This window comes from Anopheles cruzii, chromosome 3 (genome assembly GCF_943734635.1).
Source record: "Anopheles cruzii chromosome 3, idAnoCruzAS_RS32_06, whole genome shotgun sequence".
Classification (NCBI taxonomy): Eukaryota; Metazoa; Arthropoda; class Insecta; order Diptera; family Culicidae; genus Anopheles; species Anopheles cruzii.
The window spans coordinates 28,504,607-28,514,834 of NC_069145.1; the positions used below are offsets into that span (position 1 = coordinate 28,504,607).

Below are 10,228 nucleotides of genomic sequence, written 5' to 3' on the forward strand. Positions count from 1 at the left end.
GCGAGCGAAACGAACGCGCCTCCAGCGCCAGGACGCGCGTGGAAGGTGCGCGGGGCGGGGCGCGCGACGCCGCGGATGTGTCGCGGAAGGAACGCGAACCGAGAGCCGAGCCCACCGCCACTCGCTCGCATGGCGGCGGCGAGTCACTTGACGCACACGCGATCGGGTTCAACTTGCAAGGCTTCCCTGCCGCCGTCGATCGTCCGCTGTCTGTGTGTGTGTGTGTGTGTGGTGGAGGCACCCTAGGGCCCCTCGGTTAGCCCCACAGCCTCACGAAGGCGAGCTGTGCTGCTCTTTCGCTCCGCTCTCGGCGGCAGCTTTCGGGTTCACCACGCGCACAAGCCGCGCCGCTTCGGAAGGACGCGCTCGTCGGTGGAGGTGAACTTTGACTATAAAAGCTGGCCGCGGCTCCGAACAGACCGTCAGTCAGTTGTGTGTACCGCACCTACGAGTGTTACAAAGCCTTCGCCTTCGCCTACCAGCGTCGTTTGACCCAGTCAACCCCAAAACAACCCCTTTACGTCAAAATGTTCAAGCTGGTGCGTATCCTCAGCCGGAAGTCCGGACAGGAAGTGTCCTGCATCCACGGTCCAGGTTGTCTGATATCGGTCTGCTCGTTTACAGTTCGTTGCCGCTTGCGTCCTGGCCGTCGCTGCCGCCGCCCCAGGAGTCGTTGTGGCCCCGGTCCACTCGGTCCACTCGGTCCCGGTTGTCCACGCCGCCCCGGTTGCCGTGAGCCACTCGTCGTCGTAAGTGTCACTCCGAGGCCCCCGGAAGAGCTCTCCGCTCCACTGATCGCCACCCTTGCCCCTAACCGTTGCCCCGTTTCGTTCCGCAGGCACGTCGTGCACCACGCGCCGGTCGTCAAGACCGTGGCCGTCCACTCGGCCCCGGTTGTGGCCCTCCACCACGCGCCCGTCGTTAAGGCCCTCCCGGTCGTCCACCACGCCCCGCTGGTCCACCACGCTCCGCTGGTCCACCACACGCCGGTCGTCAAGACCGTCGTCCACTCGGCCCCGGTCGTCCACTCCGTGCACGCGTCCCCGCTCGTCCACTCCGTGCACGCCAGCCCGGTCGTCCTCCACCACCACTAAGCACCGCGCCCGCTACTTCCTCCGCAACACACCGGCGTAACTTTTTCTCCAACAAGTCACTACACAACCACTGCCACTACTTTCACCGATACTACTACTACTACCCCCTGCGAACACACACCCAACCAGCACACACAATTCACGCATCGCAGCATCGCGGCCATGTAAATATAGTTCAGCAGCAGAGAGACCAATCCTGTGGACCTGTGGACCAATCAATACAACTTTGTTGAAAAAGTTAACCACGAGGTGTTTTTCACTGAATCTCTGAGGTCCGAACTACGGGAGCGTCCCGGTTGAGCTCTTGGTTACCATGTCCCCCGGGGCCGGGGTGCCAGTCAGGGCGCAGTCGGGCTTCCCTTCAATTAAGGCGGACATCTTTTGGCGCGTAATTGGTGGGCTTCATCGTTCCGCGGAACTCCCGTCCTGTCGGGTGGGACTACCGGCCGCTAAGACGATCGGGAGCGGGACACTTCCGGTCCCGGTTAACAACGTCGCAGCAAATGTGGGCTCCTAAAGAACGGCGAGTTGTTACGTCCTGTGCTTCCACCCCCGGGGCTTCCACGGCGTGGTTTACGACGCTGACTTGAATGCGCTACACATAGTTTTATGGTCCGCCGCCGGTGTCCTCTACCCGTGCCCTGCCCTGCCTGTCCCTGGTGGCCTCCTTCTCCCGTCGCCGATAGATCTCGATAAAACGATAAATGGATGTCGCTGGCTCCGCTGGCTCGGCCGACTGTAAGCAATGGTCGCAAATCAAGTTCAATAAACATATTTTATGCAACGGCAGTGGGACGATCACAGAGCACCTATCCGTGCGACCCCATCTGTGCCGCAAACCGGGCGCAAAAGGATATCTCGCATCCCGGGCACGGATGGTTGGAGATCTTTTGCCGGTCCAGACAGCGGCATCGGGTGTGTCAGAAGACAAAAGAATCGAGTAAAGCGAAGCAGGGCGTGATGGATGGAGTAGGCGAAAGGAGTTGACGAAAGGCGCATCTGGAGAAACGATTCCCGCTCGCTATCGCCGTGAACCGGGCCGGGTAGTTGGTCCCGAATTGGCTGCCGTTTGCAGTCGTCGTCGGTGCGCGTAGCATGAGCATTGATTAGCATAGGGCGAGAATAGCAGGATGAGGGCACTAGAGGGTCACAGTCACAGGAGTACACAGCGTGCACAGACACACGTCCGACGAGTGACGTGTCGGGACGTGTCGAATCGTGGATAAACATATTTTATCTTCACACCGTTTAAGGGACGGATGGCTGCGCCCACTCTCCGGAGGTCAGTGCACAGCAAACGAACGGTCACGAGTGCGCGGGAGATGCCTGACCTGACCTAGGACCGTCGCAAAATCTGGTCACACGCCAGACACCGACCCGACAGCTGGACGGTGGATTGGCTGGACCCCGAGTGACTGGTGCCGGTCTTCCGGACGGGACGAATTTTTCGATGAGATGATCCGTTAAAGATTTTTACCATTTTGCAAACGAGTGGAGCAGTAACCCATAGAGAGAGATAGCGAGAGGAGCAGAGACCAGACCAGACAGAAGGTATTAGTTTTTGAGTGTTTGCTTAAACTGGTAAAGCTGATGTTTTATAGCTATCTTTGGACGAATTTTCAATATTATGTTATTATGATCATTTTATGTTTTGTGCTCTTTCGTGACTAAATTCCTCTGTTAAAACATGTTTTACATGTGTGACAAGACCGTTGATAACTGTTTAATCGTTTTTTTAAATTGTGTCAAAAGAGCTCTGTACAGCTTTTCCACCTCTTTCAGTGAAGTGTCCGGACTTGTCAGTGTCGTGTCACCACCAACCAAACGTAAGAAAACATTCGTGTTGAGGGACTCAAATGACGGATATTACAAATCCCAACCAATCATTTCCATTGATCTGTTTGTGTTTCGTTGACAAAGAAAAGCGTTTCATCTTCCTGCACATATTTATCGAATAAATTTGCCGGTGTAATGATTCGGTTGACTATCAATGCAAATTACGCTAACTCTAGGCGACGAGGTCCAGAGGACGACCCCCAAACGGTCGGTATCAGGGCGAAAGGTCGGTTTTTCCTATTTCAACGCATTTCCTCGCTTTTTCAAATACGCCAGAAGGTATGCAAGAAACATAAATCCTATTTAATGTTATCGTCACCTTTCGGATTGTGCTCCTTCGAGGTCTCGTCGAAACCCGTTACATGTACTGCAGTGTTCAAATATGTGCCGAGGTAATTGAAGGAGACGGTGCCGGTAATTAGACGGTTGTAATTCGACAAGGGTCGAACAAAATGTCTAACGAAGCCGAACTCGGCTACCCAACACATCACCATAGTTACGAAATCTGTCCTTGTGTTTGTGTGTGTGTGTGTGTGTGTGTGTGTGACAATTGTTAAACGATCATACCAGAAAAGGCGCCCACGAGCACAAACGAGCAATAATTTACAAAATCAAAATTTCCCATCAATCAGTACGCGAAGTATTTTTCAAAAGGGCATCGGAATGGAACTGTTGCAAGTGGAGTGTCCGATGCATCCCTCTCACTCGCCCGAGTCCCTAGACCCGGTGTTTTTTCTCTTATGTCGTTTCCGGTGTCAGTATGGTTACTAAAATATTTCGTAGCCGAGTCCGGTGACACTATCGCGCAGTGCGGCCATTGCTGTCGTTGACGATGATGGCTCCCGATGGTCCATCGAGACCACATTTTCGCACCCCATTCCATCATTGTTGGCCACTTTTTGGCCATTTTTTTCTCGTACTGCCTGTTTGTCCCCCGCCGAGACATCAAACTAATTACTGGCGCAGAGAATTGGAATAAAAAACAGAAACGCGAAACATCGAGCGTGGCCATCAGTTTCGCGAAAAGAGAAAAGGAGAACAACCCGAACGCTGTCCCTGTTACCGGGAGTGGGGCTCCGGAAGCTCAGAGCGCGCGGTGTCCAGGTTCGAGTGGTTCTGGGTTAAAATCGGGCGAAAGAGCCACCAACACGGCAGAGTTGCTTCGGGCTCTCTTTCTCTCTCACTCTCTCTCTCTGTCTTTCTATCTTTCTGACAGCGCGGTCCCACTCGAGCCACAATGTTGCTGGCGTGTAGAATGTTAGCAACTTTCGCAACATGGCCACATGAAAACAGCCGCAAGCGTAACGAGTGTGTCACCGGCAGTTCGCTGCCATTCCGGGTTCGGGGAAGAGGCGGGAAGGAAAATCAATGCCCCCAATGCCACCCGGATCTTCCTCCCGGCCACCGGTCTAGTTGACCACACCGCTTAGCCGCGATTTTCCGATCGGTGGAAATTTTAGAAAGTTAGTTAGTTTAGTTCGCCTCGTGCCGTGCCGTGGCAGGACGCTCGTCCCGGGCCCGCTCCGACAAACCGAGGTATCCAGTAGCGACCGTGCAGACAGTGGACAGCCCGTGTGCTGTCCGCCGAAGTGACACCGGGAACCGGAAGCCGCCGGACGTTGGACCGCATTGTTAGAGGTTGGCCCAAAACTCTACCCAAACTCGGGAATCTGGGCTGGGCTGGACTGGTTCGGGTTCGGTCTGGAATTCTCCCGCCTGCAGCTCATCACATCGGTTTCGGTTGCGGTGTGCTCCTGATACACTAAAAATGCATTCCCATCCACCGGCACTTTTCTTCGCCAACAGATTTTACAATTAATTGATGAACTTGGCGTTAGTTGGATTATGTGTTTGGCAACGGAAATGAGTTATTGGAATTTGGCACTGGCTTGTGTAGGGCGAAAGTTGCGAAACACTTTCAACTGCGAGGACAGGATCCAATAATACGCTATCGTGCAATACCACAACTGGTAACATGCCCATTCTTTGATGCTTTTTCGCAGCTTCGCACTTTCGTTTCGATGTTTTGGTTTAAAATTGGCGATTTTGGCTTGCAAGAACAAGAGCGACCTGGGCAGCCAAAACACATTAATGATGAAGAATTGACAGCATGGGTCGATCAGGATGTACGTATGTCACACGCAAAAAGAGCAGTTTCAGACATTTTAGGAGTTAATCGAACGACGGTTTCCAAAAGCCTGAGATTGAGGTGGGAATTATTACCTCTAAGATGGGAAAAAGTAGTAGCTTAGGACGAACAATACTTTCAGTACATTTGTCATATGTTCTGTTGTTGTAGTTAGGCCACAATTGTCGAATAAAAAAAAGCACTAATTAATTCAAAGTATCAATCTTAATTTAAAATGCTGAAATGATAACTATTTTACGGAAAACATCACATACACGCGGCGCTCCAAAGGCAGTGGAACTTTGCTGCCCATAGAATTACTCTTGACGAACTGCCACTGTAGTCTGTAAAGTAGTTTTATGTTCGCTAATGATCAGTTTTATCCTGTTCCAAAAATAACGTGTAATAAGGTACGATTTGTGAAGTGAAAAGTTTTAATGAAACCTCATGCTAAGAACAATGAATAATGAATTTCTTTAATGGCCCGTAGTGCCATAGATTGACCTGCAGTTAATTTTCGCCCGCTCGGGAAACTTTGAATCACGCACGGGGTTTCTCGGTTAGCTCTGGAGCATCACCTATTGAACCATGGCCGCCCAAACAGACACACTCATAATCGCACCGAAAATTAATTATCGCGCATTTACGATGTTTGCGTGGCCGTTCCCGTAGCGGCCAACAGAACGGATGGCTGGGGTCGGTGCTCGCTCATCTGCCTCATCTACCGAAGCCAGGGGGAGGCAGCATTCTGCTGGGATGCTGCTGAACTACAGCTGCATAGGTAAAGGTCAAAGGTTACGCATTCAGCATCGGCAGCGAACCGGAAAAAGCATGGCAACCAACCTCTCACACAGCTCTCACAATGTTGCCGAGCAAACCGCAAAGGGGTTGACCACCACTGTCAGAGCCCACGGTCCCCCGCCCGGTCCCCATGCATCGGCCACCGTCAAGGGAGTAGCATAATTTTTCACAACCCTCAGTCCCGCGCCACCGGTTTCCAAGCCTTGCTATCATTCGAGCCGTGTAAATCGTGCAAACGCCAGGCTCGCTGCACAGGGTGACCATTTTTGTGCAAGAATCCCGGGGATGCGCACAACGAGGGGCGTACGAAGGGGCGAAACACTTCAAGTGTATGACATTCCAACATCCAGCGAGTGCCGTTGCTTTTTGGAGCCCCAGCCCGGGATTGGTTCTCAATGGAATCTCCGATTGCTATTCGGACGTCATCCGCACCCCGGCATATCGATCCCGGTCTCGGACTCGGCGCACCGGTACGGTCGTCGCTCGTGCACATAGCATAGCGTAACACAACCTAGCATCCTCTGCCGCTCGTCCCAACGCTTCGTGGCACAGGCTGCTTCACCAGCCCAAGAGGTTTAGTGGTCGTCCGTCATTTTCCAAACGTTTCGGGCGGTTTCGTGTAACGGATCGCGTACCGTAGTTCAGCGGTCAACAGTTACAGCGACAAATCGGCCGTAACGGTCGCCCTGTGCCATGTCTTTACTGTGACAAGATTATAAGTATATCACCACCACTGCACGTTTCGACCGCACCCTGGGGATGCTAGTCGAATCCAGTGGTCGCCACCGTGGACCGGGGGTTGTTCCGTTTGATGCACTTCGCTTGCACTCGATGCTTCCTGTGGGATTGGGCCGCGGAGTAATCTTCGGATGCATTTGCCGTCGGCTCCATTCCATTACCGCTCGGGAAATGGGTTCTTCAACAAACGCCACGTCTGGAGCACGCACGCTCTAGACGTGGGCAGAGCAGCGCTCGTTAAAGTGTCACTATCTTCATGTTCATGTTTAATGTTTTTCTTTCGCTGGTAATCCTTGAGTGTAATGGAATAGATAATACCTCTTACAGTAATTGAGTTTGATGGTTGCGAAGGGTTTTGAAAACTAAATTTATTTAAGTTACTCGTTTCTTACTTCACTCGACACCATTAGGGAAGGGGGCTTCCTCCCCAGAGGTGTGGGAAGGTCAAACTGTCCCGTATTCACTATCTGGAGTCATCGTTTCAGACACATCGTAACGATGCAGCCGTAGCGTGTCGACCGGGCTTAACGGTGTGCCGTAGCCAAAGTGGAGCGTTCACACGCTACGATGTATCGTTACGATTTGCAATCGTAGATCTCAGTGTTGTGAAAACAGCCATTGAAGTAACACTGTGTTGGTCTGCCTTGGCATTGTGCGTTTTGGTTAAAAATAAAAAATAGAACGCGCCTCGAGTACTTATCAGTCCCAGTGGTCGAGGAAATGGCTTTTAAAGCAAAGCCATTATGCTCACGTTAAACTTTAGCTTTAAAAACATTCAAAACAACATGCCAAACCACCATCAACACACGCACACATGTCTATCCACCCGTACACATGTATGGAAATTGGAAAGAATTAATGCTCGATGCTTCAGATTTTTTTTATCTGAAACGATGGTCGTCTGAAACAACGCATCGTAAACGATTGTCGTAACGTGTGGACCGGGCTTAACAGAGTAACTAAAACAACTTTTTTTAACGAAACAAATTTTTTGCCCGAACGATTGCATACTTTCCGGGGCTTTCCGTAAAGATTGCGCATTAAGATTGCGCATCTCCAACAAACTTTGCTCCGATACTTATGATCTCTTGTTAGTTTTGCCGCATTAAGGCAAAGCTGAATAGGCAATCCCCCATTGCAGACAAACTAACGTGAAGGCGCTATAGGTCCGTTCCGGAAACATGTACAGCATTACTAACTAACTGTCACGTCTCACCCTCCACGTCGGCCAGGTTTCTCGCCATCTGGTGGCCACTGAAGCTGCAGATCACGAAACGCCGGGCCCGGTTCATGATCGTGTGCATCTGGATCATTGCGCTCAGCTCGACCGTCCCGTGGGCGCTGTTCTTCGAGCTCGTCCCGATCATCCCGGAGGCGCCGGAAATCAAGCTGTGCGTCGAGGTGTGGCCACCCGGCACGGACGGGGCGCTGTACTTTCTGCTGGCGAACCTTGTTGCCTGTTACCTGCTGCCAATGACGCTTATCACCATCTGTTACATCCTGATCTGGATCAAGGTAGGCCACAAGGCCACGGGTCCGGTCCACGCTACGTGTGTGACCTGACTGACCTGGTGACTTGGGACAGCTGACCTCTCTCTCTCTCTCTCGATCCCATTTGGCAGGTTTGGCGCCGCTCGATACCGGGCGACTCAAAGGACGCCCAGATGGACCGGATGCAGCAGAAGTCCAAAATCAAAGTTGTTAAAATGCTTGTTGTCGTTGTTATACTGTTTGTCCTCTCCTGGTTACCTCTGTACGTTATCTTCGCCCGCATCAAGCTGGGCGGGGCGCTCGAGAGCAGCGAGGAGGAGCTGCTGCAGATCGCGACGCCGATCGCCCAGTGGCTCGGGGCGTCCAACTCCTGCATCAACCCGATCCTGTACGCGTTTTTCAACAAGAAGTACCGCAAAGGCTTCGCCGCCATCATCCGGTCGCGCAAGTGCTGTGGCCGACTTCGGTGAGTTTCTGGACCGCAGCCCTTGATCCCCACCCTCCGCTTATCGGCAACTGAACGTCCGTGTGTCTCTTGTACTGCGACAGGTACTACGAGACCGTGGCGATCGCCTCCTCGTCGACCAGCACGCGCAAGTCGTCGCACTACCACAACAGCCAGCGGCGGCCCGGCGGCAGCCCCTCGGTCAAGTCGGCGGACGTGGTGTCGTACATCTACGAGGAGAAGGGTGGCCGCAGGCACCACGCCGTCTCGAAGCAGAACAGTGACCTCTCGCGGCACATGCTGCTGAAGCAGGACAGCAGCATCTCGCGCCAATCGTTGCTCCTGAAGCAGGACAGCGTGGCGTCGCGGTCCGGTAGGGTCTCGGGATGCTCGGGCAATCCACACGTCTACTAACGTCCTCCCGCACTTCCTGTCAATTCCGCAGCGATCCTGTACCGCCAGGACAGTGACAACTCGCGCCAGATGCTGCTGAAGCAGGACAGCAACGGCTCGCGGGACATGCTGTCGAAGCAGGGGTCCGCGTCCGGGTCGATGTCGCGCCAGGACTCGCAGATCTCCTACATCGATCCGCCGCTGCGCCGGGGCATCCTGTGCAAGCAGGACACCCAGATCTCCTACATCGAGCACAGTGTCGGCGGTGGCAACGGTGGCAACGGTGGTGGTGGTGGTGGTGGTGGTGTCGGTGGCACCGTCGGGCCCGGTACACCAGCCAGCAAGAAGTTCTCGGCGTCCCTGTCGTCCCAGGACAGCGTCCTGTCGATCATCGAGCACAAGCGCCACAAGCTGGTCAAGCAGGACTCGATCTTCTCGTTCAACGAGCCGAAATCAGGTAAGCCGCGCGTCGGAGCGCCGTCGGCCATCCGGCTGCGGCTCGGCGCGCCACCGCCACCGGCGCGCGCCCCGGCCTCAGCCTCGCTCGTTGTTGTCACCCCGTCCGATGTATGCACGCTGTCCCCTGTCACCTCCGCACCGGCGCCCCAAGCGGCCTATCACATTGCACGATTGCACGTCTCACCCTGCACGCCTCATCCCTCCACGCCATCCTGCTCGGGGCCCTCGGGGCCCTCGGGGCCACTCGGGGCCCACCCGCCAGAGGGCGTCGCCTGCGCGTGTCACTCATCCAACGACGCACTCACCACCGGCGCATGCACTAGTAGTAGTAGTCGTATTGCCTATCGTAGTGTCTGTGATGCTTGCTTCGTCCCGAGTGTCCCGACGGCGACGACGACGACGACGCGACGCCATCGGCGGTGGTGGTTTCCGTTCGGGTCATCACCGTCGCACTACCGGCGGCCACGGTGGTGGTCCTTCCAGCACCAGCACCAGCAGCCCGAGCCGCACCAGCAGGACCCGGAACACCAGTCGGAGCAGCGCCGGCGGGAATTGTTGTGCGCCACTAATCAGCGGCATCCGCTGTTGTTCTTGCTAATTGTAGTGTACGAAAGTGCGACCCCGGCCCCGTTCAAGCGGCACCCGCTCGTCAAGCAGCACTCGGTCATATCGTTCGCCGACCAGAAGCGGGGCGGGAGCCTCACCAAGCAGGACTCAGTCACCACCATCCACCGGGCCGGCAACGGCGAGGGCCCGTACATTTCCTCCATCCTCAAGAAGACCGACTCGCAGTGCAGTTCCGCGTCGCCGGTGCGCAAAAACATCGGCTTCTTCGACGGCTAG

The 10,228-nt window shown here is 54.3% G+C and overlaps 2 protein-coding genes across 2 annotated transcripts in view; both read left to right on the plus strand.

The window, feature by feature from the left end:
- Nucleotides 1–10,228, plus strand: part of LOC128271383 (neuropeptide SIFamide receptor-like) — a 79,261-nt gene extending 69,033 nt beyond the window's left edge. The window contains exons 4-8 of the mRNA XM_053008876.1: nt 7,830–8,112; nt 8,220–8,554; nt 8,638–8,906; nt 8,979–9,383; nt 9,990–10,228. Of these exons, the coding sequence (XP_052864836.1) occupies nt 7,830–8,112; nt 8,220–8,554; nt 8,638–8,906; nt 8,979–9,383; nt 9,990–10,228 (1,531 nt within the window). The remainder of the gene's footprint in view (nt 1–7,829; nt 8,113–8,219; nt 8,555–8,637; nt 8,907–8,978; nt 9,384–9,989) is intronic.
- LOC128271384 (larval/pupal cuticle protein H1C-like) lies at nt 435–1,312 on the plus strand. Its single transcript, XM_053008877.1, has 3 exons — nt 435–539; nt 625–749; nt 839–1,312. Exons 1-3 carry the CDS (start codon nt 528–530, stop codon nt 1,092–1,094), a joined length of 393 nt encoding a protein of 130 aa, XP_052864837.1. The 5' UTR covers nt 435–527; the 3' UTR covers nt 1,095–1,312.